Source organism: Molothrus aeneus, chromosome 10, assembly GCF_037042795.1.
Source record: "Molothrus aeneus isolate 106 chromosome 10, BPBGC_Maene_1.0, whole genome shotgun sequence".
NCBI classification, from domain to species: domain Eukaryota; kingdom Metazoa; phylum Chordata; class Aves; order Passeriformes; family Icteridae; genus Molothrus; species Molothrus aeneus.
The window spans coordinates 4,303,870-4,331,816 of NC_089655.1; the positions used below are offsets into that span (position 1 = coordinate 4,303,870).

General features: G+C 46.5%; 1 protein-coding gene across 2 annotated transcripts; it reads left to right on the forward strand.

Moving 5' to 3' along the window:
* The first annotated feature begins 1,164 nt into the window (after positions 1–1,164).
* Positions 1,165–27,947, forward strand: BOK (BCL2 family apoptosis regulator BOK). 2 transcript variants are annotated; one of them, XM_066556464.1, is made up of 5 exons: positions 1,165–1,511; positions 2,377–2,735; positions 9,295–9,423; positions 20,716–20,879; positions 26,845–26,979. In XM_066556464.1, the coding sequence occupies exons 2-5, from the start codon at positions 2,513–2,515 to the stop codon at positions 26,863–26,865; spliced, it is 537 nt and encodes a 178-aa protein (XP_066412561.1). In that variant the 5' UTR covers positions 1,165–1,511; positions 2,377–2,512; the 3' UTR covers positions 26,866–26,979. The 2 variants fall into 2 exon arrangements, with proteins under 2 accessions (XP_066412561.1, XP_066412560.1); XM_066556463.1 differs by having other exon boundaries at positions 1,233–1,511; positions 26,841–27,947.

Sequence of the window (27,947 nt, forward strand, 5' to 3'; positions counted from 1 at the left end):
ACACTTCATCCTGGATAAAGAATATGTTGATATTTCCTATCAACAAAGCCACTTCATTTTTTTAACCAGACTACTCATAGCTCAATGGAGTTGCAAGCACTGCTTGCCTTAGCCCTGAGCTGTGGCTCTCTATGTAAGAGCTGAAATGAGGGATGTGGGACTCCAGGCAGCTCTTCAAAATGCAGTTTATTGCATACAAAATGCAGTGTATTACATCCAAGGTGTTACAGCAGCCCAGGGTCATGGGTGACAGAGCTGTGCCTACAGCTGTCAGCTCCAGCTGCAGGCAGGCCTGGAGACCCTGAGTTTAGGTTACAAATGCATTATAGACTTTTATTTCCTAAGCTTCTTAATAGAGTAGAACCAATCTATACCTTAACTTTTATCTGTAGCCTATCATAACTGCTATAATTACCATATTCATGTTACTGTTCTCTAAAAGTTAGTACATTACAGTTTAAGCTAGAAGTTATTTTTCAGTTTTCTTGCAGAGGAAAATTCTGAGACCTTTTTTCTACTTGCAGCATTTGCTGACTTGTTTGCCTGTGCTACCTTTCTGCTTGATAAAAACATCTTCTTGTTTGGGGTGGGTTTATCCTTTTCTCTAAGTTATCAAAACCCTCTTCCAACTAACACACCCTTTGCCTCCTTGGTTACCCAGTGAGACTGGCTCAGCAATTCTTTTCTTCTACATCAAAACTTGCTTTCATTTCTATTCCTTCTTCAGATCCTACATTCAAAAATCTTTCTGCTAAGCATCCATATCTGTGAGACTTTCTTGTCAAACTTTCATCCTTCCCAACATCTCTATGTTAATAATAAAATCATTGTAGAGTTACAGAATGATTTGAGTTGGAAGGGAACTTACAGATCATCTGTTGGGGGTTGAAGCCCCCTGCATGGGCAGGGACATAGTCCAAAATGATGGCAGTGATTGAAGTGTGGGATTAACCCACTGCTGAATATGACAGAGCATAACTCCCCCCCTTGGCTATTGTGCGAAAAGGACTGGCCAGCATCAGCTCTGCCGTAGCTGCTCTGGGAATCCAGCAGGAATCATTCCTGTTTCAGCAGCGCATTCATCCCCTTCTGTTTGGTCAGAAATGATGCTCGCAGGCTCCCGCTGAGGCTGGAGCCAAGCCCAGCGCAGAACAGCAGAGAGCCTCCTTAAGAGAGACCAGAGGGGAGGAGAGAGCGTCTCCCTCTGGCTACAGCAACCCCACCTCCCGCTTATTTCATCTTCCTTACAAGGCTAAAGCCAGAAGCTTTCCTCGGCGCCTGGCTCCCTTAAAAGCAGGAGAACAAGCGCAAGGATCCCGCTGGAGCCCAGCCGGGATGCGCTGCTGACAGCGCCCCGTGGAGAGCACAGCAGAGCAGGCTGGGGCTCTCCAGAGAAGGGTGACAGTCACCTGTGAATCCTGAACCAGGTGGCCAGTGATGCAGATCTTCTAGAGAAACATGAAACCAAGCCCAAAAAGAAATCGTTGAGGGGGAAAAGTGCAACATGAGAGGTAAATATATTTTAACTTGGGCAAATTGGGATAACTGGCTGTGTTTTGTTTGAAAATTGTCGTTGTAAGTATGTGTCTGAAACTGAAATGCAGACTGAAAAATGCATTTATTAACCTCTGAATAAAGACTGGTCTGACTCTGACTTCATAAGCAGCGCTGGGTTAAAAACTCAGTTTAGCAGATGAATTCAGGTGCCTCTGAAGAAATTTTGATGTTTCCCTTGAGGCATTCACAGCTTAAACCTTTTCAAAAATCTACATTTCTGCTTTGCTTTCTCTGCTATTGCTAGATGTTTTCAAGTAGTAGTATGCATGTTGTTTTGGGGAAAAAGCGTGGCACAACCAAAACCTAAACTGTGAATATGTCTCAGAAAAGTGTCTCCATGAAGGCATTTCCAATGCTCCCATAGCCTTGTTCTTGCAATAATGCCATTTCTTCAGAAAGATCCATGACCTACTGAGCTGGAATGTCTGTTGACATCTGGTTGAGGTTACTGTAACTGGTATTTGGGGTTCTTTTTTTTTTTTTTTTTTTTCAGTTTAATTGAAACAAGCTGAGATTTTCTGCAGATTGTATGAAGTGTTTCCATGCTCTGACTGTCTAGTCTCTCTGATGGGTAATTCTAGAACTGCCAAATCTGGATGGGAAAAGAGGAAACACCTCCAGAGTTCCAAACTGTGGACCATCCTGCCAGGGATAGTCAGTGGCTGAGAGATGCAAGACTTTTCCCCCCTTGTCTGTAAGATGGACCCAGACAAATGTTTTGCAAACGTGACACTACTGACTTGAGCATAACTGTGTTCTTGAGCTTCTGATGTACATCTTTGCAATGCTAGAGGACTCACAGATGCTTTTATTTACCAGCTAAAACGAAAAAGTGGCCTGTAGAGAAGAGCTGCTGGGATCTCTGACAGACCTTGAGGACATCTCCAGCAGATTCTCCTGCAGATTCTCCTGTGGCTCGGCCTTGCAGCCAGAGCTGGGGGTTCAGCAGTCCAGGATGGAGGTTCTGCGTCGTTCCTCAGTCTTTGCTGCAGAGGTGATGGAGGTTTTTGACAGGTCTCCCACTGACAAAGAGCTTGTGTCCCAAGCCAAGGCTCTCTGCAGAGACTACATAAACTCCAGGCTGGTGCAGGCAGGTGTCAGCTGGAGCAAACCCGAGTACAACGCCCCGGTGCCTGGGGGGAAGCTGGCCGAGGTCTCCACCATACTGCTACGACTGGGTGAGTGCTGGCAGGGGAAACTTAGCTGGGATGGAGGGATCTGCACCAGACTATGGCTTCTGCAAGAGGCTTTTTGGGCCAGCAGAAGTGCTGGGCACAGGCAGTGCTGTTGGAGGTCACAGGGAAGGAGACTCCATCAGCTCAGTGAGGCTTAGCTGCTAATTAGTGCAATTAATGAGTCAGACATGGTAAACCCTAATGGTGTAGGTAAATGAGGCATCCCAGACCAAGGTGCTGTGTCAGTCATAGGCCTGGTTTATCTGAACTTGTATTTCCTCTGGCCAAGGCCTTGGGAAGGTGCCCTTTGACCACTGCAATAAAGAGGTTTTTCTTCTCTGCTTTTGGTTTTGGTGATCTTCCCTAAACAGCTCCCTTGCCTGAGTTTCCTCAGTCTCTTGGTGCACTGCTCAGCACAGGGTTTCTGCAAAGTTGCCTTTTTCTGAGGACCTCCAACAGCTCAAAATAACAAAGCAGTCTAAGAAAGGCCAGCAGCAAACTGATTGTGTGAGCACAGGTCTCCAGCTGTGTACCAGCTGTTCCCACAGCACTTAGAGCAGCCTTTCTCAGCTGGGTGTTTTAACTGAACTGGCAGGGTTTTCTCCTGAGGAGTGACTTGATTGCCACAATACATCTGGCATCTTCTGGGGCACTGCTACTGCTGGACTTGGGCTTCAGCAGTAGCTCACCCAGCTTTAACTTGGGGGTAGATGCTCAGAAAATGTATTGGAGATTTTATAAAAGCTGCTTTTTAATGACTGTGTTTAATTTTCCTTTGTCTACCTTAGTTATTCAGCAAGACCTGAGTTTTCTTGCTTTTTGCTGGAGCAAGAAGGAGTTGGCTGATGTTGTCTAGCACACACTGCCATGTGGTGCCACCTTCACAACACAGCAACTGTGGGGGCTTCAGCGAGAGCAATTTGGAGGTCATGTCTGGTGACATGAAGATGAGCTTTAGAGCTTGTACCAGGAGCACCCTTTAAATGTTAAAGGTTGCCTGGTCTTTTCTTTTGGGATGTGTAGCATCCTGTGTGCTCAAGTTGGCTCAAAATCCTGTTTGTTATTTGGGAACCCAGCACCTTTATTCTTGGAAGCTGCTTCCAACATCCCTCTTTGCCTGCAGGCTGGTATATTAGCTCACATCTGGCTGAAACTACCACCAGCATTTGCATCTGATTTAATTACATCAGAGTTCAAACAGGTCTGGTGAAGTAAGCATTAGCTGGGCCTAACAAAGTCAGGACCAGGGCTGGTGTTCCCACTTTCTCCCCTTTCTACCAGTTTGATATTATCCTTAGTTTCTTTTTAAGGCACAGCTAGGTTTGTTTTAAAGGACTTCTTTTTTAAAATTATTTCTTTTTCACTTTTTCTCTTCTATGCTGATTTTACTTCTGCTTTTGTTTCCAGTGGTTATTTGGTTTGGGGGGAAATTTTCTTGTTCTTCTGTCAATCTCACTGTCTATTTCTACTCCCTTTCTTCTCTGCCTGTGTTGGGGGTTGAGATTTATGTGCTTTCAACCCAAAATTCTGTGGGTGGCCAGGAACATGTGAAAGGGCAGGCAGGTGGCTCTCTGGAACTGAAGGCGTCTCCTGGATTGTCCAGATGGAAAGATTTGGCTGATAGTCCCAGGAACTTGGTGCCTTCTCTGAGCAAATCTGTTTGGAGGGCACCACGTGGTACCCATGCAACCAGAAAGGTGAGCAGTGCTCCTCATTAAGATGAAGAACAATTTCCATCCTGTTCCTTTGGAAACTCCACTTGTCACGTGGCCCATCCCTTTCTTTTCCCCTCTGCTGCTCTGACCAGTGCAAGGCCAGCTGGTATCCAGCCACCTGCCAGGACTGCTAATCCTCAGCCTCTTCCTGAGCAGTGCAGCAAGCAGCACCAGTTTTTTCCTTCATGACAGTGCAGAGAAGCCTGTGGAGATGGGAAGTTGTGGTATTTCCTAGCCCCCTTGCACACAGAGGCTCTGGTGAGCTGCCTGGTGGGCCAGCAGAAGTGCTGGGCACAGGCAGTGCTGTTGGAGGTCACAGGGAGGGAGACTCCATCAGCTCAGTGAGGCTTAGCTGCTAATTAGTGCAATTAATGAGTTAGACATGGTAAATCCTAATGGTGTAGGTAAATGAGGCACCCCAGACCAAGGTGCTGTGTCTGTCATAGGCCTGGTTTATCTGAACTTGTATTTCCTCTGGCCAAAGCCTTGGGAAGGTGCCCTTTGACCACTGCAATGAGCTTCTGCACATGGAAACTGCCATTGCTGCCCTGCTAATTCCTCCATAATCACTGGAGAAAGGAGGGGAAGCCCCCAAATTGCCCTAAATATTGCAAAGTTGGGCATCAGAACAAGGGCACTGGAGACCAGCACCAGTGTGGAGGTCCTGGTGCTGCTGGGGCAGGGAGGCTCTCCAAGCCTGGGAATGCTTTCCTGTGCTTTCCTTCCCTGGATGCTCCTGCCTGCCATGTGCCTCGCTGCAGAACAGGGCATGTGTGCCTCCAACCAAACCCTGATCTCATCTGGGGCCTCCAGGAGCTGCTTGTTGGAAGCTGGAGCAGTGGCAGGCCACCAAGGGCTGATCCCAGGCTCCTGGCCTCCCTCTCAGCTAAGCTGGGCTATCCCCATTTCCTGGCATTTTCCAGGAAGCCTGTGTGCTGCCTGGGAGGAGAAAACAGCTGGTGAGCAGTCCAAGTGAGGTTTCCTCTTATCAGGGCTGACCATGTGTTGGCAGGTTTCCTCTTTCTGTCAAACAAGGGACAATCCCTCACTCAGAAAGGGCTGGGAGAGCTCAGCTGTGGAATTCTGCAGAACTGGGGTTTGCCTTTGTGCTGAGTGCCAGATAAATGAATTTAGGATCAGTAGCTAATGGCTCTATGAAAAGGTCCTGATTGCATTGATATCTTCTTTTTTTATCTCTCATATAAATGAAATTTTGAGGAAGATCAGTTGCCCCCTGCCTGGGCCAAATCACCTGGGTCTTGCAGTGGGATATAAAGCTGTTGGGACACCTCTTCCTCTTCCCAGAGCACCCTTGTGCAGGAGAGGAGCACAGTGTGGCCTAAATCAAGGCCAAAAAGGGCTCTCTGTGCACAAAGGGGCTTGGTCCCATGGGGGGTCTGCATTGTGTCACGCTCCTACAGCAGCTGTGCCACCTTCATTAAATATCCATGAACCTCTACAGAGAGAGAAATCCCTTGGAAACTGGGCTTTGCTAATTCTACTACTCAAAAAATTGTTTATTTTGCTACAAAAGGAAAAGCTTTACTGTTGTTTCCCAAGCTCCATAGGTGAGTCCTTTAGGAGGAGGTTCTCTGCTTGTCCTTGGTGTCTTTTGGATTTTGGTCTGCAAGCTGGCATAAAACCTCCTACCATTTCCCAGCTGAGCAGAAAGCACTCTGGAGGTGAGAACACATCTCTCTGTGTGTGTCAGGTACCTTGCTGCTGAGCAGTCAACCATGCAGATGAGCATCTCTTTAACCATTTGGAGGAGAGAAAGAACTCCAGATTGACTCTCAAGTGCCTGTGTGAGCATAAAATAGCTGGCAGTCTCTTAGTTTAATTAATGTTGTGCAGCTCTGGGTGGATCCTTGGCTTTCATCAGCATTCTTGAGTCACTCTCTTGCACTTGAGGCATTTTTGTACAAGCCTGATGGAGTGCTGAGGAAGGGCGTAGCTCTCAAAAGCTGCCATGGACGTACATGTGTCACCATGGTATTTTCTGAAAAATCCTTTTGCTAGGATTCCTTCTCTTGGGAAGAGGAGAAGCCTCATCTTCTCCATGCTTTGCTGCTCTGGAATGTGGTCTGGAGAGTGTTTATCCAAACATGTGAATTGTTTTTAATTAATGACCAATCACCATCAGCTGTGTCGGACTCTGAGGAGTCAGTCACAAGTTTTCATTATCATTCTTGTTTAGCCTTCTGATGTATCCTTTCTCTTCCTTTAGTATAGTTTTAGAATATAATATGATATGATATAATTAATATATCAGCCTTCTGAGAACATGGAGTCAAATTCTCATCTCTCACCTCATCCTGGGGACCTCACAACACCACATTCATGCCTCCTTCTCACTTCTGAAATAAAATGACATGGCTTTGCTTATCTGAGGCCTGTCTCCTGTGTTGGAGGAAAGGCAGGCAGCTAGCCTGGGAACAGCATTTATATCAGGGATTACTGCAGCCACACCACTGGTACAGGGCCACTGCCTGCCCATGCTCCCTTTAGGAGTCCCAGTGTGCAGATGTATGGGAGCAGCAGTCCCTGCTGGGGAGTAATTAGCATTGACTCCATGATTGCAGAAGGCTGATAAATTGCTTTGTTGTACTTTATTGTATGATACTGTGAACAACGCCAATCCCTTGTTTTTAAAATTTAAAAGTTTAATAGTAATAAAATGGTTATAAAAATAGTAATACAATTAGAGTAATAATAATTTGGACAATTGGGATTTAGGACAATATGAGACAATAGAAACAAAAAGTTACAGACAGTCTGGGTACCTCTTTCTGGGCAAAATAAGCCTGAAAAAGGACCTACATTAACAGAGGATTAACCCTTAAAAGCAATAACCTGTTGCATATTCATACACCTCATACATGATGCATAAATGCCATTCAAACACAGGATTCTGTCTGGTCAGAGTCAAGTTCTTCCTCTTAATCCTGATAATGTCTTCAGGGCTGAGCAAGGCAAGAAGAAGTTAGTTTCTTCTGATAAGAGAGCAATAAATTTTTTCTCTGCAAGATTGAGGTGTTCTGTGGCAGCTATCTCCGTGGGAGTACCTCATTCCTCTCTTTTAAAAAAGTATCTCACATAGCATAGTTTCTATTTTAACATTATGTTATAACCTAAAACTGTATTTAACACACTACTTAAGAAAATACAGCATAACTTTCTAACATAACACATGTAATATTCATTTTAATATTTGCAAGAAGCCAATCATAAAATACATTCACAAGAAAATAAAATAATAATTTAATAAAGTAAAATACATTCACGCATTTTTCACAATACTATACTATTCAGAAAAACCCATCACCCTTGCCAGACAAATGTGGATTCAATTGGTCAATGAATCCAAACACCATCACCAGAGCCCAATTAAGAAATCACCCTTTGGTAAACAAATCTCCTTAACACATTCCACATGTGCACAACAACAGGTGCAGCAAGTGGAGATAAGAATTGTTTCTCATTCTTTTCTCTGAGCTCTCTCACAGCTTCCCAGGAAAACCCTGGGAGAGAGATGTGCCCCTCTCTGTTCAGAGGATTTGTGATTTCCACACAGATGGGATGAAATTGCATCTCAGCAACCCCAAACACTCCTTTGCCTGCCTAAACTCAGCTGGAGCTGGGCTTTGTGGGGCTTTCAGTTGTGGGTTTCTCTGGATCTGGATTGAAGGCACTCCAGACAGTATTATATGCTGGGACTCAGGTGTTTATTATTTCTTGTCAGTAAAACAGTCTCACTGCTGTGAGTTTGGCAGCTTTTCATTAGAAGGCACAAAGTGGCCAACAACCTCTTGTTCCAAGGTCTTTCAGACTAAACTATCTGATTAAGAACTGACACCCAGATTATTTTCCCTTTTAACCCAATAACTGATCCCAAAGAGCTGCAATGTGGACTTTTCTGCCCAATTACAAAATGCCACCAAACCCATGGAGAAGAAGGAAGGAGGAACATGAAGAAGAAACCCAGGATGACACCCTGTGCCCTCCATCTTGCTTCCATCCAAAACACACTAAAAATCCCAAAACCTCAATTTCTCACCTAAGTGATTTACCTACACTGCTCTCTATAATCTATTCCACATTTTTGTGGATTCCAGTCTATCTTGAAGTCTGGGAAACTTTCTCCATGAATGAGGGTCAAAGCCAGTGCTCCCCTGGGGGTCAGGGCACCCCAGAGCAGACACAGGAATATTCCCTGTGGTGCCCTGGGTTTCCACAGGGCTTCAGACTCTTTGCCTGAAGGCATCCCTGGAGTGAGCCCAGCTGTGACTCCTCCATGGTGGGAGCAGGGCTTGATGCTGTTTGGCAGGGGATGAGCTGGAGCACATCCACCTGATCACATCCCTGGAGTTACTCCAGCTGTGATTCCTCCATGAGTTACCCCAGCTGTGACTCCTCCATGGTAGGAGCAGGGCTTGGTGCTGTGTGTGTCCAGCTGACCCCTGGCTATTTTTGGCAGGGGATGAGCTGGAGCACATTCACCTGATGGCATCCCTGGACTTTTCCAGGGCAGGAGCAAGGCTTGATGCTCTTTGTTGGCAGGGGATGCGCTGAAGCACATTGACCTGATGGCATCCCTGGACTCCTCCATGGTGGGAGCAGGGCCTGGTGCTGTGTCCAGCTGACCTGGCTGTTTCTTGGCAGGGGATGAGCTGGAGAACATTGACCTGATGTCATTCCTGGACTCCTCCATGGTGGGAGTAGGGCTTGGTGCTCTTTGTTGGCAGGGGATGAGCTGGAGAACATTCACCTGATGGCATCCCTGGACTTTTCCAGGGCAGGAGCAGGGCTGGGTGCTGTGTCCAGCTGATCTGGCTGTTTTTTGGCAGGGGATGAGCTGGAGTACATCCGTCCCAACGTGTACCGGAACGTGGCGCGGCAGCTGAACATCTCTCTGCACTCCGAGTCCGTGGTGTCCGACGCCTTCCTGGCCGTGGCCACGCAGATCTTCACTGCAGGTATGGTCCCCACACACACACACAGCAGCAGGGCTGGCTGCAAGGAGCAGGATGGAGCCACCTCCTGTGGGGAATGGGTTTGGAGGGAGTTCTTACATAGTGTGGATTTGTGTCTGAGCTCTGAGACAAGGAATTTTCTTCTAAATGTTGGTTTAGAAATGGTGTGAAAGAGGGGAGATATTGTTGAGAAAGAAATAGAGCTTAAAAAAATTTTAAAAATACCCTTACAAATAAGACTAAATAAAACTGTGAAAGATGCATTCTAGTGGGACCCACGAGGGGTAGTTTTAGATGATTGGTTTTAAGGCATGATGTGGTAAAAAGCTGATAAGCCAAAAAATGCTTATAATGTACTGTAATTAGGAAACAGTCTGATTGTGATAGCATGAATTATAACATCTGAATTGTCTCACCCTTCTCATGAGACTGAAAATGGAATAAAAGTTTCTAAAGCACCTCTCAGTTGCCCCATCTCTGAGTCAAGAAAAGGGTATTATCCAACACCTCTCTTGGAGAAGGCAGAGCCTGCAAGGTGGGGCTTGCTTTCTCAAAGGGCTGTGGGCAGTCTGGCACTGTGCCCTGCTTTAATGATTTAATGAGGGCTCCTCTCTGCTGTCTTCTGGCAGGGAAATGTCTTGGGTTGTAATATCCTCCCAGTAGGTTCTGTCTCATTCTAGAAGGCACCTCCTGCCCTTCCTCATTAGGAGGTGGTTGTTGCCTCATTGCAGAGGGAGGTCACTCATTCCAAGCTTCTTTGCTCACCTTTGGCAGATGCAGGAGATTCATTGCATGGGAGTCTCCCTTGTTCCAGCTCAGGCTGCTGATGCTGGGAGCCAGAATCAACTCATCACAAGGGAGCTCCTCTCCTCCTGGCTTCCTTTCCCACAGCAACACCCAGAGTTGCAATGAGACCTTTTCCTTTCTCATGCTGGGGAAGCCTTGCTCCTTAAGGCTGTTCCAGATGAGCAGGTGCTTCGAGCTTTCTCTCTGCTTAGAGGTGAATGTTCTGCTGCTGCTGTTAGACTGGTTCCAGAGATGATGGTCAAAAGCGAAAATAAGCCCTGTGCTGCATTCAGCTTTTCCTGGAAACAATCCCTGCTCACAACTGGAAAAGCAGCCTGTGGGAATTGAGGGAAGAGGAGCCTTTTAGAGGGATTTATGTCAGGCAGGTTCTGACATGGTTATAGGTTTTCTGCAGTGTCTTGTTGTGTTGTCTGTGGAAGGGCTGGTAGATGTTAAATATTGGAAACAAAACCAAAAAAAGGGGAAAAACAGCCCAAAGAAAGCAACTTGCTAGCAGCATGAAACCACTGAAAGCAGTGACAATAGCATGGAGGTGTCACAGGATGCAGTAACTCCTGTCACTTTGGCAGTAGTTGCTACAGGATAGAAATCCAGGTTTCAGTTGTACTTTCAAATAGGCTACCTCACTCAAAACCTTTTAACCCTCACAAACAACTTTGTTAATAACTGCTTTATCTGGAACCACTGACACTCTGGAGAAGCCCTGGCATGCAGAAGGTCTGAAGCCCTGTGGTGGAGAGCACAGATCCTCCCCAGAATCATAACAGGTGTCAAAATAGATCTCAGAGAGGCACTGCCCAAGCAGGGCTCCTGGCAGTTTGAGCAGGGCAGATTTTACTCCCTGGGTCAGGGAAATGGATGCTGTGGCACTGGAAATGGATGGAATTGGACTGAGTGCCTGGTTCTGCAGCCCTCACCAGCCTTTCAGAGCACGCCTGGGCTGCAGCTTGGGAGGGCCTGGGAGCTCAGGGAGCAAGAGCTGGGAAAATATGGCAGGAATGTGTCACTGTGGCTGTGTACAGAGTGCAGGTGCCCTGTCTTGTCACTTAGTGCTGAGCTTTACTGAAAACCAGCAGTCAGGTTGGCAGGCTCAGGTGCAGTTTGCATTGCAGGTGATCTTTGGTGACTGCAGCATTGGGGCTGGGCCACCTCCAGGGCTGGAGTGGCACAGAGAGCTAAGGCAGAAGGCCAGGAATGCTGCAGGGGGGGCAGACTGTGTGTGCTGTGGTGCTGCATAGCCAGGATGCTGGGGAGAAAGCTGCTGTCTCCTGGGAATTCTGCTCTCAGTGTGTATTGACAAATTCATGGAGAGCTGCTTTTTTTTTTTTTTTTGTGCTCTTCAGCTTCTCAGCTCAGGAGCCAAATGTGTGGGTAGTTTCAAATTAAAGTAGGAATCATATCTCATCTTTCTAAACCTGGGTTTTGAGGGTATTAAGAATAGAATCTGGACTCAGCCCTCTGGGGCTGACAATGCTGGAGGCTTTGGACTGTGTTGACAGTGCTGCCCCTCCTCTGGAGCCACCCTGCTGCAGAAATGGCTGCTGGTGTGCTGATTCAAACCTTCCCACAGCTCTCCGTGTATGCTCTTAATTCTTTCTCATCTCTGCTGGGAGTTGTGCATTTAATTGCTTTTATCAGCTTGTATTGTAATTTCTCCTAGGTAGAAGGTTGGTGAGTGGCAGAGGGGTAGGAGCTTGCTGTTTTGTAGCATTCCTGGATCCCACTGCAGTCTCAAAACTCAGCATTTAACAATAAATCCAGCAAATTGGAGTTGGCTGTAGCAGCCAGACATTCATTCCTTTTTTTATTTTTTTTCATACTTCAGAGGAAAGAGGCTCTTATTGAGCAAAGGAAACCAGACACTCAAGTTCAGGGTGAGTTTTCATGCCAATTACCAAGTTTATTAAGAAAACAGCTACAGTCAGACACTACAGTGCTTAGACAGCTTGGGGAGCCCCACTAGTCACTTAAAATGCCTTTCCAGCAAGGAAGCAGGGGATTTTGACCCTTTGTTTTTTCTGGAGAGGTTTTCTCTTTCTTAATCTTTTACATGTCTATCTTCCACATTCTGTTCTGGTTTTGAGTCTTCACACTGGAGCTCTGTCTGTGCTCATTTCCTGTCCACACTGTCTGCAAGTCCTGACTGAGCCCAGACCTGCCCTGAGCAGCCTGGTTTGATGCCTCTCCTCCCAGGGAAGAATTTTGCACTAATACCCAATCTGAGCATCACCTGGTGCAGCCTGGTTCAATGCCTCTCCTCTCAGGGAAGAATTTTGCACTAATACCCAATCTGAGCATCACCTGGTGCAGCCTGGTTCAATGCCTCTCCTCCCAGGGAAGAATTTTGCACTAATACCCAATCTGAGCATCACCTGGTGCCATCTGGGGCCATCTCCTCTCGTCCCATGGCTTGTCATCTGGGAGAACAGACTTTAGGCTCAAGCTGTGTTTTGTCCCCCTGTTTCCAAACATCTCATTAGTTAATTCAGGGTGAGGTGAGCCCACCTGTGTGGAGACAAGCCCTGCAGAGCCCTGATCTGCTCTTGATGGTGAAGGATCTGCAGCACCATCGCCTCTGTGATGTTACCACTTGTTCTCATGTGTGGTCCAGAGCTGCTCTGCAGGTAGCAGGAGACATTCCCCTGACTTCTACAAGTTTTGGTTTGGGGCCTGGCTAAGCTGACTTTTTTTTTTCCTTACATTTTAAAACAAATGCCAGAAGGAAGAGGTCACTTGGTGGAAAAACAGAAGTAGAAAAGGGAGAGGCATTTTCCTTTCCTAAAGGAAGCAGTTCTGGCCTGTTGGTGAGAGCTGCTAGGCATGAGGGCTTTTTAAAAGCTTTCAGCCTGGTTTTTACTGGGTTTGGCTTTTCATCAAGAGTGCCTGGGCTGAAGTGAGCCCTGTGCAGCAGGAATGTAGGGTAAATGCTTTCTGAGGACAAAGCACTTTCCCTGCAGGAGCAAGGGGATGCAGGTGACACCAAGCTGGCTGGTGCTGTTGACACACCTGATGGATGGGGTGACATCCAGAGGGACCTGGACAAGCTGGAGAAGTGACCCATGGGAATCTCATGAGGTTCTACAAGGCCAAGTGCTAATGCTGCATCTGCACTGGGGCAACCGCTGGGACCAGTCCAGGCTGGGGATGAGCAGATCAAGAACAGCCCTGGCAGAAGGACTTGGGGGAGAGCTGGACATGCCCCAGCCCTGTGACTGGGACCCAGAGACCCCCCTGTGTGCTGGGCAGCAGGGCAGGGGGGGATTCTGCCCCTGTGCCCTGCTCAGATCTGTCCCCAGCCCTGGGGCCCAGCACAGGAAGGGCCTGGAGATGCTGGAGAGAGTCCAGAGGAGGCACCAGGGTGAGCAGAGGGATGGAGCAGCTCTGCTGGGAGGAAAGGCTGGCACAGCTGGGCTTGCTCAGCCTGGAGGAGAGAAGCTTTGGGGTGACCTCAGTGTGGCCTCCAAGCCCCTGAAGGAGCCAACAAGAAACATGGAGAGAGAATATTCCCAAGGGCCTGCAGTGACGAGGGGGAATGGCTTCAAACTAACAGGTAGTAGGTTTAGATTAGATATAAGGAAGAGATTTTTCCCCAGGAAGGTGGGGCCCTGGCACAGGGTGCCCAGAGAAGCTGTGGCTGCCCCATCCCTGGAAATGTTCAAGGCCAAGCTGGATGGGGCTTGGAGCAAGCTGGGATAGTCAGATCTGTCAGAGGCTGGAAAATGGAATCTCTTTTGAGACATCTTAGGGTGCTTGGAATGTGTGGTAGGGGTGGGTCAGCCCTTGCTGTGGTGGGGTGGTGCCCTGGCCCTGCACCCCCAGCCCTGCAGTGTCTGTCAGCCATGGCACACTGAAGGCAGCACCCCAGTGTGGCCAAGAAACTGCACATCCCAGCTGGGAGGAAGGGCCAGGATGGGCCAAAGCTGTAAGAAGCCTGACCACGAGGCAAGAACATTGTCCTTTGACCCTGTGGTGTTTGTGAGGGCCTCAAGATGAGGTGAGAGATGAGAATGTGACTCCTTGTTCTCAGAAGGCTAATATAATATAATATAATATAATATAATATAATATAATATAATATAATATAATATAATATAATATAATATAATATAATATAATATAATGCTATACTAAAACTATACTAAAAAAAGAAAAGGATACAGACAGAAGGCATAACAAGAGTGATAATGAACTTCTGACTGACTCCTCAGAGTCTGACACAGCTGGTGGTGATTGGTCATTAAGTAAAAACAATTCACATGAAACCAATCAAACAATCACCTGTTGGTTAACAATCTCCAGACCACATTTCAAAGCAGCAAAACACAGGAGAATCAAATCAGATAATTATTATTTGCATTTTTCTCTGAGGCTTCTCAGCTTCCCAGGAGAAGAAATCCCGGCAAAGGGATTTTTCAGAAAATATAACAGTGACAGACCCTACCTTCATTTTGGAGTTTTACATCACTGGAACTGGAGTTAGTAGCTATAAGTCTGTTTTTCTGTACCTTTCCTGTCTTTCTGTTTTTCTCCTTTCTTCTCCCTTCTCATGGAATATGACATTGGATGGGTTTAAAGGTTTTCTATGTTCTGTGGGCTAAGTCTGTGCAATGATAAGTGATGCTATGTTGCATTTACTCTTTTGCCAGTGTTCCTTAATTTTCTGTAGTTTGCCAGCAAACTTTCATGTGTTTTTTTTTTACCTCTTGAGAATATCTGGTTGGAATTTTCTGTATCTTTCCAGTCTTTCTCCCTTTCTTCTTATCTCTTCTCATGGAACGAGGCATTGAATGGGTTTAAAGGTTTTCTATGTTCTGTGGGCTAAGTGTATGCAATGGTAGGTGATGTTATGTTGCATTTACTCTTTTGCCAGTGTTCCTTAATTTTCTGTAGTTTGCCAGCAAACTTTCATGTGTTTTTTTACCTCTTGATCACATCTAGTTGGGATTTTCTCCTTTGAATCTATCCAGAGCAAAAGAACCCTGGTTTTAACCCTGGAATTAAGTGACTGGGGTGTAACACTGCCCATGACAGGGGATTGGAATGAGATGAGCTTTGAATTCCCCTCCAACCCAAACCATTTCTCTGAAATTCTGTTAGAAATGCATCCTGCTGCTCCCTCATCACTTAGGCCTTATGGCTTGAGCTTCCTGCCTTGTGCACACCCCTCTCAGCTTTTCTCTCCTCCAAAGCTTGCTGTGTCTGGCTGTGTTCTCCCAGCTGCTGGAGTGTAGCAGTGGCTGGTGTTTCTTTAAGGTCTGATTTGTGAGCAGGACTTTGATGCTGAGTTTATTTGAATAACCTCAGGCTGTGTGGTGCCCTGGTGTCTCATGGCTTCCTCATCTCTCCCCTGGGGCAGACAAGCTCCTATGAGCAGGAACACTTTCAAGAGCATTCCTCTCCTGCTAATTCATTTTACCCTGGGCTCAGCAGGGTTTACATACCTTCAGCTCCATGGCTGGCCTAGAGAGTGCAACTTGTGTTTCTTATTTTTTAATAATGCCTTCTGAGCAGCCCTTCACTTTTTCCATATCCTTTTGTTCCATGTCTGTGAGCAGAGCTTTCTCTCTCTTTGGTTCCTTTTTGGACCAGCTTTCCATTCCCTGTTGTTGTTAGCTCCTGTGCATGTTAATCCACGCAGTGGGAAGCTGTGAATGGATTGTCTTGCTTGGTGATGAGTGCCTGTTTCACCCAGCGTGGATGACAGCCAGCCCTTCTGAGGGATTTGGAGCAAGCCAATGTGTTTTCACTTCTCATGTGCACTGGGCAGATGCAGCTCTAGATTATACTGAGATGTATCACACTAGTGCCACTTTGAGCCTGGCCTGGACATCACAGGGGACAGAGGCACTTACAGAGGCACCTGTGCTCCTCTGTCCCTGCCAAGGGAGTCCTTGAGAGGGAAAATTCATGGGGCTGGTGTCCTGGGAAGGTGCAGAGGGGAACTGCTGGAGCTGCTGCCTCTCCTGCCTGGGGCTGGTGGGTGCTGGAGCCCTCCTGGGCAGGGGCCCAGCCACAAGCATGGCCCAGGTGTTGGAGGAGCCTGCTCTTCCCTTGCTTCCTACAATATGAGAGGAGGAGCATAAGCTGTGCCCTGCTGTTGTGAGTGAGAAGCCAGCCTGCTGTCTCCATCTTCTGCCTCCAGCAGTGGCAAGGGGACTTCAAACAAGTGGAAATCAGGAAGGGATTTCCTCGTCTCCTGCCCCATGGACTGACTCTAACAGGAAAGGCAGCCTGAAGGATTGGTTTGACTCCTTAGGGCGTGCTCTGGAAGGAGGATGTGACCCCTGAGCCCTCCACATCCATCACCATTATTAACCAAGGATCTGTTCCCATTCTGCTGTGAAAGGGAGAGGGGTCTCTCCACGTGCCAGGGAAGCACTCACCTCGTGCAAATCCTGCAGCAGGAACAATCTTAGCAGGGAAACTGGAGCTGAAGGGCTTCCTCTCCATCCTCTCTGGACTGATGTGCCTTAGAGCAAGCTGCTTTGTGCTGGGGAAGCCAGGGGTCTCTGTCTTTCACAGGTTGTGGACACACTTTTCTTCTATTGGAAAGTGAAACTTGGGCTCAAAACAGCACTAACCAAGACTGGAGCTGTTTTTCTGTACCAGAGTGACTTCAGTCCTGTCAGTCTTTGTTACTGCCACGTAAATATCTCAGAGCTAATGGACTTGCTTCAGATATTTGAGGAGTGCTGTCAGCAAAAGCTTGGGAGTAAGCCAGTGAACTCTTCCCTGGAATTTTGGGTAACTTTTGTTATGTAACTCAAGACGCAGGGAACCACATTTCTGCAGGGATGGAGAGCTGTAAAAGTGACTTATACTAAAGCTGAATATAAGCCAGCTGAGGCTCTGGTCCTGAATATATCATCAGTAAGGAGTGTAACCCCTGAAAGCCTCTTTCATTGGGTAGAACTGCATTGACCTGCACTTGGACAGCCTCTTCCTTGCAGGGAGAACCCTTCTGTCTACTCTTGTGTGGTTTCATAGCCTCTTCCTGGCTCATTCTGCTGGCTGTCATGGTGACACACAATGTGAGAAAGGCAGATAAATAGTGTGAATGCAAAACAGGGAGTGAACTTCCTGAGTGACAGCGCTGGTGTCAGGGACACTGCAGGGTCTGCTCAGCAAATAAAGCCAGAAGAAGAACAGTCACTTTAGCTACACTAAAAACTTCCCCTCATCTCAGGGATAGTTCTGGGGAAGGACAGTGTGTCACAGAGGATTTGAGAGCCTCACAAATGGTTCATCTGTAGATTTTTATCTTGCATTAGTCATGAAAAATGGGTTTTTTTGTAATGCTGAATGGATTTTCTTCAGTGTGACAAGGTATTCCCATGGCTGACATTTGAAGAGTTCCTCTAAAGTTTAGTTGTTTTTTTTTTTTAAGGAAGAGAAAAGCAAGCAATTTCTAAAATTGTTAGTGTGACTGTCCCTTTTGAGGCACCAAGTCCAAGAATTGTGGAAATGGTCTGAAATCTGCAGGTTTTCTAAAGAAATATTGGGCATTCTGCTGCAATGAGAACTGCTGTGAGGAGGCTGGAGCTCCATCCCAGAGCTGGTTCAGGCTACCTCGGGATCTGAGAGAGCAAGGAAGGGAAGAGGGAGACTCTTTACCCCATTTAAATTGTATTTTTGCTTGCTGAGCACATCCAGTTTTCTAATGGTGTGTTTAACCCCTCCTGGTCCATCTAATTACCGCACACATCTTCCATCCTCTCACCTTGCTGCAATCCTTTGAGAACAGTTCTGTGTGTTTTTTAAACATTAGAACTTCACCAGGTTCTGCCTGTGCTTGGGAGAGACTTTGGACAGATTCCATAGAGACTCAACACTGTAACATACTTCCCAGTGTGCTTGATAAATATGGCTATTACAGATAATACAGTAAATTGTGCAGCAGTAGTTCTGCATGGGAGTGAAAGGGTTGTGTTTCCAGGTCACTGGTCCTGAGCAAAGCCTGATGAGGGGCAGCTGACTGCAGGCTGTGAGTATGAAGGATTTATGACTGCAGGGTGTGAGTATGAAGGATTTATGACTACAGGGTTTGAGCACCAAGGATTTATGACTGCAATGTCTGAGCATGAAGGATTTATGCCCAGGGGTGTTGGTGAGGCGCAGGGCAGCCCCAGGAGGTTGGCTGGTACCTCAAGCTGAGCTCCCACCCTCATCACTGACACCACCAGGATGGTCCCAGCTGCTGGGACAGCTTCTGGGGAGCACTTGCTGCAGTCAGGGCAGCCTGGCAGGAAGGCTGTGTTCTGGGAGATTAGATAACTGACTGACTCTCCACCCCTGCACTGCCTTCATGGGGTAGTGTGGTACTCACATTCTCTGAACAGAGAGAGACAAAATTCTCCCTCGTGGGATTTTTCCTGGGGAAGGCAGTGAGAAGCTCAGAGAGAGAAGAGAAAACAATTCTTATCTCTACTTGCTGCTCCTGTTGTCTGGCACATGTGGAATGTGTTATGGAGATTGTTTACCCAGAGTGATTTGTTAATTGGTCTCTGGCAATGGTTGTTTGGATTGATTGGCCAATTGGGTCAAAGTTGTGCTGTGACTGTTGGGGACAGTCATGGGTTTTTCTTTAGTATCTTTTTAATATAGTATCTCTTTAATATATAATCATAACATAACATAACATAGCAGTTTATTCAGCCTTCTGAATCAATGGAGTCAGAGCACATCACTCCCTGTGCTGGGCATGCCCTGCACTGATAGGGTAGCACAGCAATGTTAAGTAGGCAGTGGCCAAATCCTTGCAGCTGCCTTCAGGTTTTTCAGGTGGAGACTGAAGCCTGGTGCTTACCTTGAGGAGGACACCAGCCCTCCTGAGTGCAAGTGGAGGGGTAGGCACTCTGCTCTCTGGTGAGCAGTGACAGAACCCAAGGAATGGCATGAAACTGTCATGGGGGTTAGATTGGGTATTAGGAAAAGATTCTTCCCCAGAGTGTGGGGAAGAACAGGCACAGCAGGGAATGTTACAGCCCCAGGGCTGCCAGAGCTCCACAAACATTTGGACAACACTGTCAGGCACAGGGTGGGATTGTTGGGGTGTCCTTTGCAGGCCAGGACCTGGTCTCAATGATCCTGGTGGGTCCCCCCAGCTCAGGATTCTGTGAATCTTCTATTCCAGCTATGACTGTCTTGGCCCTGTATCTTTGCCTCCCCTCATTGCTTTTGTGCCATTATAGAACTGAAGAGGCTTATCTTGTATGCTTTGAGTGTCACATAGAAAAAAACCAGGAATGCTTTGTTTAAGGGTGTTTAAGCTTTATATTGGAGACAAAACCCCCAGGCTGTTCAAACTATTTGAATTCTGTCACCTTCTATGCAGCACGTGCATGGCTGAGAGCCAGTGGCAATTCAAAACATAGCAGTGCACATCTCCCCTGTCCTGATGATGCCTTTGGACTGCTTTTTTTCCAAAGCTGTGCAGCCATTGCTGAGAGGCAATCAAACCATACCAAGCACAGATTATTTCATTCTGCTTCTCCATGTGGAGAATTTTCCTTAATTCTGGTCCCCTACTATTTCTTTCCCCCCATGTGGAGAGCACACGGAACTGTGGCTGCACGCAGGCAGCACGGGCACATGAAATGAAGCAGAGTCATTCCTTTGGTTATTCAGGACTGAACTGAGTGTTCGTGTGTTTAAATATGTGTTGGGAAGGATGAAAGTTTGACAAGAAAGTCTCACAGATATGGATGCTTAGCAGAAAGATTTTTAAATCTTAAGTCTGATGAAGGAATAGGGATGGAAGCAAGTTTTGATATAGAAGAAAAGAATTGCTGAGATAGTCTTACTGGATTACCAAGGACACAAAGAGTGTGTTAGTTAGAAGGGGTTTTTATGACTTAGAGCAAAGGATAAACCCCCAGGATAAAACAAGAAGATGTTTTTACCAAGCAGAAAGACAGCACAGGCAAACAAGGCAGCAAATGTTGCAAGTAGAAAAAAGGTCTCAGAATTTTCCACTGTAAGAAAACTGAAAACCAACTTCTAGCTTAAACTGTAATGTACTAACTTTTAGTGATTGGAGAACAGTAACATGAATATGGTAATCATAGTAGTTATGATAGGCTATGGGTAATAGTTAAGGTATAGATTGGTTCTACTGTATTAAGATGTTCAGCAAAGAAAAGTATATAATGAATTTGTAGCCAAAAGAAAATTATATAATGAATTTGTAACCAAAAGAGAATTATATAATGCATTGTAACCAAAAGAAAAGTCTATAATTGTATATATAATTGTAACCTAAACCAAAGGGTCTCCAGGCCTGCCTGCAGCTGGAGCTGGCAGCTGTAGGTGCAGGCTCTGTCACCCACAACCCTGGGCTGCTGTAATGTCTTGGATGGAATAAACTGCATTTTGGATGGAATAAACTGCATTTTGTATACAATAAACTGCATTTTGAAGAGCAGCCTGGAGTCCCACATCCCTCATTCAGGCTCCCACCAATGTGAGTGTCCTTTTCCCTCCTCCCAGGCATCACGTGGGGCAAGGTGGTGTCCCTGTACGCCGTGGCAGCGGGGCTGGCCGTAGACTGCGTGCGGCACGCGCAGCCAGCCATGGTTCACACCATCGTGGACTGCCTGGGCGAGTTCGTCCGCAAGACCTTGGTGACGTGGCTGAAGAGGAGAGGAGGCTGGGTAAGAAATGCTGCATGTCTCATTGGACTTGTTTCCGTGTGTTCAGACCAGGAAATATCCCAGTTAATCAAAGTGAGAGTGTGTTCTCTGCAGCTTTATGCAGAAAAAGGCTGTGGGATTTTCTCTTTCACAATGCTGTGGCCACCTCTGTCCTACTTACAGCTAACACCTGTGCTAGACTTACAGAACTCTGTTACTGCCTCATGGTCCCATCCTCAAAACCATCAGTAGTTCCTCTTTCTTCTTTTCCTTCCTTCCTTCCTTCCTTCCTTCCTTCCTTCCTTCCTTCCTTCCTTCCTTCCTTCCTTCCTTCCTTCCTTCCTTCCTTCCTTCCTTCCTTCCTTCCTTCCTTCCTTCCTTCCTTCCTTCCTTCCTTCCTTCCTTCCTTCCTTCCTTCCTTCCTTCCTTCCTTCCTTCCTTCCTTCCTTCCTTCCTTCCTTCCTTCCTTCCTTCCTTCCTTCCTTCCTTCCTTCCTTCCTTCCTTCCTTCCTTCCTTCCTTCCTTCCTTCCTTCCTTCCTTCCTTCCGCTTCTTTTTCTGCTTCTCCTCCTCCTCCCTCTCATTCTTCTTATCATTCTCCTTATTATTCTTATTTCAGTCCTGACCCACCAGCACCTGTTGTGTTCCTGATCTTCTCCAGAGCTAACAGCAGCCATAGTGGGGCACTGTAGGGGTCATTCCTGTGAGGCACAGATTGCCCAGAGAAGCTGTGGTTGCCCCATCCCTGGAAGTGTTCAGGCCAAGCTGGATGGGGCTTGGAGCAGGCTGATTTTAGAGGAAGGTGTCCCTGCCCATGGCAGGGGGGAGAACTGGATGATCTTTGAGGTCTTTTCCAACCCAAACCATTCTTTGATTCTGTGATATTCTTGGCCAGCTGTTTTCTAGAAACTGGCAACAAATGAGGCCTGCCAGCTTAATTCTCATTTCACCTCTAAGCACTGGATTTCTTTGATCTCTCTTAATGTGGGCATTGGTTCTTGTGGAGGATGGTTCAGAGCAGGAACTTTATTTTGGTGCTGTGGCATAGCTGAATGCCTTCCCAGTGACCTCTCCAGCTGACTGGAGAGACTGGCTGGCTGTGTGAGCCTGGCAGCTGGGGGATGTCTGCATGTACCAGGCAGGGACACAGACAGTCCTTGGATCCTCCACTGTGCTGCTGGGCAGGTGCTGCTTGGGGCAAAATATTGCCCTGAGACACCACTCAGTTCAGAGGACATCTTGTTCCCAAGGCATACACTCCTTCCAGACTGAGCCACAGCAGCAAATTCCCTCTTTTCCGAGAGGTGAAATTTATTCCTAAGCTGTCAGGAAATGGTCAGGCTCCTCACCCATACAGATCTGGAGAGAGTGGGGTATCTTTTTCCAAACTTAGTATTGCTCCTTTGTGCTGAGACTTCCCAGCTGTGTCAGTAGCTGGTTCAGTTCCCTGATTTCTTCAGGAGTGTGAAGAAGAACTGGGAAAGTATCACTGTTCTGATTTTGGATCCCTTGCACTTACTAAGTACCCATCCTACCTTAAATCATCCCTGCCCTCTCTAAAACTATGTCACCTCGAGGCCAGCTGTCTCAGGGAACTGTTTGGTTGGGCTAAAAGTAACCTTTGATTTGAATGCCCTGATCTGTTTCATTTTGTGTTCCAAAAATTAATTGTGCTGAGGCAGGTGAAGAGGATATCCTGGAATTAAGTGACACTGTTCCTGCCTTTGAATGCCAGTCCCTGCCTCAGTATCATTTCAGGCTTTCTTTAACTGAATACCTGTGGAGCTCCTTGAAATGTGTTCTCTGAAACTTTTTTTCCCCTAAGATCTAGTTTCATTAAAACAGAAATGTTGTGTAGGAACACATCTCTTTCTAGTTTCCAAATATTTTTATTTTGTTTGGGTAAAACTTGCATGCTCTGATAAGCTAGCATCTTGTTTTAATTTTTGTATTGCTTCATTAGAGTTCAAAACAGAATGTTTGGATAGCTCCAAAAAGATATTTTTGGAAAATTTGTTGCATAGCAAACAAGCTGCAAAACCCATCTCCAGACCAGCACTTATTGTATGTAGGGTCTTAGGACCCAGGGAATGATTGGTATCTGACTCTATTGATTCAGAAAGTTGAATAATTGTTTTATTAAATAATTATATTAAAATATATAATTATAAATTATATATTTATATAAATATAAATTATTTATATTTATATAAATCTAAATTATTATAAATAATAATAATTGTTTTATTAAAACTATACTATATTACATTACAATACTATAGTATATTAAAGAGATACTATACTAAAGAGATACTAAAAAATTACTTAAGAGATACTAAAAAGATACTGAAGAATACTAAAGAAAAACTCGTGACTGTCTCGAGACAGTTAGGACACAGTTTTGACCTAATTGATTAATTAATATAAAGAACTATTACTAGAATCTAGTTACTAAATCCCTTCAGGTGAACAACCTCCTTAACACATTTTACATGTGCAAAAACGACAGGAGCAGAGAATAGTGACAAGAATTGTTTGCTCTTTCTCTGAGGTTCCTTGCTGCCATTCCCAGGAAATACCCTTGGGAAGTTGTGCCTGTCTGCTCTCTGTGAAGAGAGCTGTGGCTACGAGCACTGGTTCTGTGCAGCTCAGGAGATAAATCCACCACTGGCTCTTTTTCCAGCCATCCCTCTTTAGATGGACAGCACATTCCTGTTGGGGCTGCTGAATCCATGCTGACTGCTCCTGGGATCTGGCCCTGAGGAAGGGAAGCCACTTTCACTGCCCCTCATCAAGCACAGGCCTGTGGAGGCTGCTGGGCTGTTCTGATACAGCCATTGCCAGCACCCTGATCAGCAGCTCTGGGCTGTGAAAGGGAAATAATTTCCCTCTAGAAATGAGGGGTCTCTTCAGTCTGGGGGAAGGCTGCTAATCCCATCTCGAGCTGTGCCTCCCTGAATGTTCTTCCTCTTGATCCAGGCACTGCAGCAAGGAATTTCCCAGCCTTGTTCACTCACAGGCCAGACCAAGCAGCTCTTTGGTGGAGCCCCCTCACCACTGCCAGGCCCAGCTGTGTTGGTTTGTCCTGCCTTGCCATCCTTGTTCCCCATCTCTTGCTCATCAACCTAGGCTGAGGCTGCCAAGAATAACCCCCATGCCAGAGCTGGTCCAGGGAAGACACCATGGAGATTTTGGAAAGGCATTTGGAGTTCTCCATTCAGCAGCAGGTTCCCATGCTGCTTCCACAGGGTGGAGAAGACTGCAGAACCAATGCAAACCTCACAGGAAGAGCAGGAAAGAACCTTTGAGGCATCATCTCCTCCTGGGAAGAGTTTACAGCCTCAATAGTGGCTTTACAGTAGAATAGAAAGGTTTACATTTTTTTTAGCAGCATTTGTTACAAAGCAGTGTAGGTGACTTGAATTTGTTTGAACAATTAACACAGAATATCAAACTGCCATTGCAACAGTTTATCAGTGCCTGGCCAGGCAAAAAGCCCTAAGTGGCTTTGAAGTTTTCAATTCCATTGCCTTATCAGGTAGGCTTGATTTGGATAACAACAGCTGAGGCAATTGTTAAACAGCTGAGCAATTTTGCTTATCTGAGCAAGCCCCATAGAAATTTCTAAGTGCTTCTGAGTGCAGCTCCTCTTGGTTAGAGCAGTGAGGTCATTGCCTTTGGGAGAACAGAGCAGGGCTTTGAGGAGTTCATTTTCTCACTTGGCTGTTAACCCCTCATGGCTGTAATCAGCCCGGTGTGTTGGGCTGGTTGTCCTGGCTCACAGGAGGCACTAAAGCCCATTAGAGCTTTTGTTTCTCGAGGATCAGGTCCCCTAAAATGTGTGTTCAGACAGGTCCTGCATGGCATGACTTCCCTCGGCTGAAGGGACAGTTTGACACAAGTGTGTGTTAAACCTGACCCGTGCAGGCTGCTGGAATCTGACAGGCTCAGTTCAGACTATTTTCAAATGTAAATAGGGTGAGTGTGCAGGAAGTGTTCAGGCAGACCCACCTTGCTTTCCTCCACAATACAGATCAATACCTGTGACCACTGGTACCACACTGCAGCATCCTCTGCCAATTGTCTTGGCTCTGCTTGCTCTGTTTGCTCATGGTTTTCAGCAGTATTTCCACACCTTGGTGCTGACCCAGCTCTCTCCTGCTGTCCTGTTCCTTCCCATCACTGCATGCTCTGGATTGCTCCCTTCTGCAGTCTCTGCTTGTCACTTATTCATGAGCTCAGCTCCTGCTGGTGCTCCCAGGAGATCAGCAATGGGGTGAGCTGCACTGTGCCAGCCTTCCAGACCTGGTGAGCAAGGAGCTGCTGGAATGTGTGAGAGGCTGCTGGCAGCACAGCTGTGGTCTGTAGATGATGATGGGGTTGGTTAGTGTGGCTCTACCCACCAACCAGACTCTGGGATTTGTCCCTTCAGCCCCTTTTTCCTTTCTTCTGATGATGACCAAGGTTGGTCAGGCAAGGCTCATGCACGTATTGAGCACAAGCAGAAAGAATAGAGAAGATTATTGGAGCATTCATCATCTCTTATGTCCTGTTTTGGTGGGGAACACCTCAGGGTTGAGAGTCTCACTTGGCTGTGCTTGGTCAATGAGAGATTTATGTCAGAAGGAAAATTTGGAAGACTGCTGAGCTAAGCTTGTAAAGAAAAGTCTTTTGGGGCTGTGAGCATTTGCCATCCTTGTGATGTGATTATTGTTCCCAAAAGCTGTTTCTGCAAACCACAGGGGGTTGATGTGCTAACAGTGCACAGCCTCAGTCCACATCTTGTTGTGCTGGGCTGGAGTTTGACCAGAACTCAGTTACATCATGGGCAAAGCTTTTAATTCTGATTCCTGCACTAGAAAATGCATTTTTCTCTCTACCTCTGTTCTGTTCACTTCACCTTCTCGATATTTTCCATTTTCTCCTTCCCATGCCAGCTGAGACTCTATTTCTATCAATTTGATGGGGGTTTTTTAGGTGTGTTTTTTTAAATTTTTTTAATCATTGCAGGGCAACTTCTTGTTAAGACTTGAAACTGGCTGCCCAAGTGATCTTTAAATCTGGCCCACACATCTGGGAGGCATCTCTGCTGGCATATGGATTTCCACAAACAAAGCTACAAAGCTTGCATTGCTTTAGATTTAAACTGGGGGGTGGCTTGCTTGAATGCCTTCCAAAGAAAGCATTAAGGCAAGAGAAAATGTACAAGCAACTTGAGCTGATATTAACCAGGACAACCTCTGGGAAGCATCTGGCTTTACAGAAAAAGATGGGAATGCTGATACTGCTGAGGCTTCCTAGACCTTTTGAACAGGAAAGAAAGTTGCATTTAGCTATCCAAAATGGGAAGTGCTGGATAATCTTCCTGTAGCATTTCTTTCCCCAGGGGTGGCTGAAGAGGGGGACACTTTGCCTCACTGGTGGGGAATTAGGAAAGTGCATTTTGCAGGGCTCTTGAACCTGATTTAATAACTTTGAGTGTGTGGAAGTGTCAGAGCCAGCCCCTGGTGCTGCAGCAGGGGTGCTGCCATACCCCGGGCTGTGGGGCTGGCACAGCCTGCAGAAGGGGCTGACCTGGCACTAAATGTCAAACAAAGAAGCTGTAAAGGCTGAGGAAAGTTAATGCAAGTTATCAGGAGTCAGCACAAGAGATTTTGGTGCAGTAGCTCATTTTTTTTGGCTGGGGATAGTCACAGATTTAATCCACCTCTCATAGGAGGTGTTGAAGCAGGTGAACAATAACCTATGAAAGTTGTGCTGGGAGTATTCTAATACCTCCACAGTGTTTTGCCAAAATATTTTTTGGGCCTATGTAGCACATAACAAGTGTTTATCAACTACTGTATACGTACTAGACCCAACTGATTTAATAACTGATTCAAGCTTTAGTCTTTTATGCTGTGACACTGAGCTGCTCCTTAGGGTGCAAATGCCAGGTGGTGTCTCAGGATGTCTCTGACAATCTCTCTTCCCTCCTCTTTAGGCAGACATCACAAAGTGTGTGGTGAACACTGACCCCAGCCTTCGCTCCCACTGGCTCGTGGCTGCTGTTTGCAGTTTTGGGCACTTCCTCAAGGCCATCTTCTTTGTCCTGCTGCCTGAGAGATGAGTCTGAGATTCCAAACACAACCCCCTTGCCCCATCTTCTCTCCCACTCCAGAAGCAGCGAGAAGTAACTGGAGAAGTAATTCCAGACTGGTAATGGCAATCTCTGAAGAGGAGGAAGAGAAGAACTGGGACAATAAAAAAGGCTTGTTCTCCTCTCCCATCAAGTGGGAGCAGATGATCAACCACAGTCTCCTCTTTGCAGCCACAGGAGCCTCTCTCACCATTAATCCTTCCAAGAATCCTGTTTCCCTGGGTATCCTGCATGTGTGGCCCAGGTGTGGCTGGGGCTGTCAGATGGCTGCTCCTCGTGGCTGTTGCATGCTTCTGCTAGCCCCAGGCAGAGGGGAGGAGGAAGGGAATATTGTTTGAAATGGGGTAAGAAAACAGGAGAAGGGGAGAGTCCCTCCTTCACTCCATGTGATTTCCCTTTTTGTCCTCAGACTTGCCTTGTGTTGATTCTTGTTGTTTCATTTGTGCTTAAACTCCATCTCCTCCTTTGTCCCTGATTCACTTGGTGGGCTCTGCCCCAGCACAGCGTGGTGGGTTTTTAATGAGATAAAACCAAGTAATCTGTGAAGAGATGCTTGTCCCTGCCATGTCTTGGAGGTTGGTGTGAGGGGCAGGATGACAGAGCAATGTGTGTTTTGCTGACCCCTCTTACGGCACTCACCCCAGTCAAACAGGAGAGCAAGGGGCAATGCCTTCAAGCAACAAGTCGGGATGGAACTTCATCATGAAGAAAAATGTTTCATCATGAAGAAAAATGCATTCTCCACTGAGATTCTGTCAGAGCTAAGCATGAAAGGAGGAAAGGCTGGGGGTGTGGGCAGAAATAGGGAAGCAGCAAGTGAAGTGGCTGGCATTGTAAAAGCAGTGAGCTGTGCTGAAAGTAGCTGATGTATGTTTCTCCTTTAATCTCTTTCAAGTACAACCCAGTAGTCTTCTTTGTGGCAAACAATAAAAGAAAATAAGTGGTATTTCA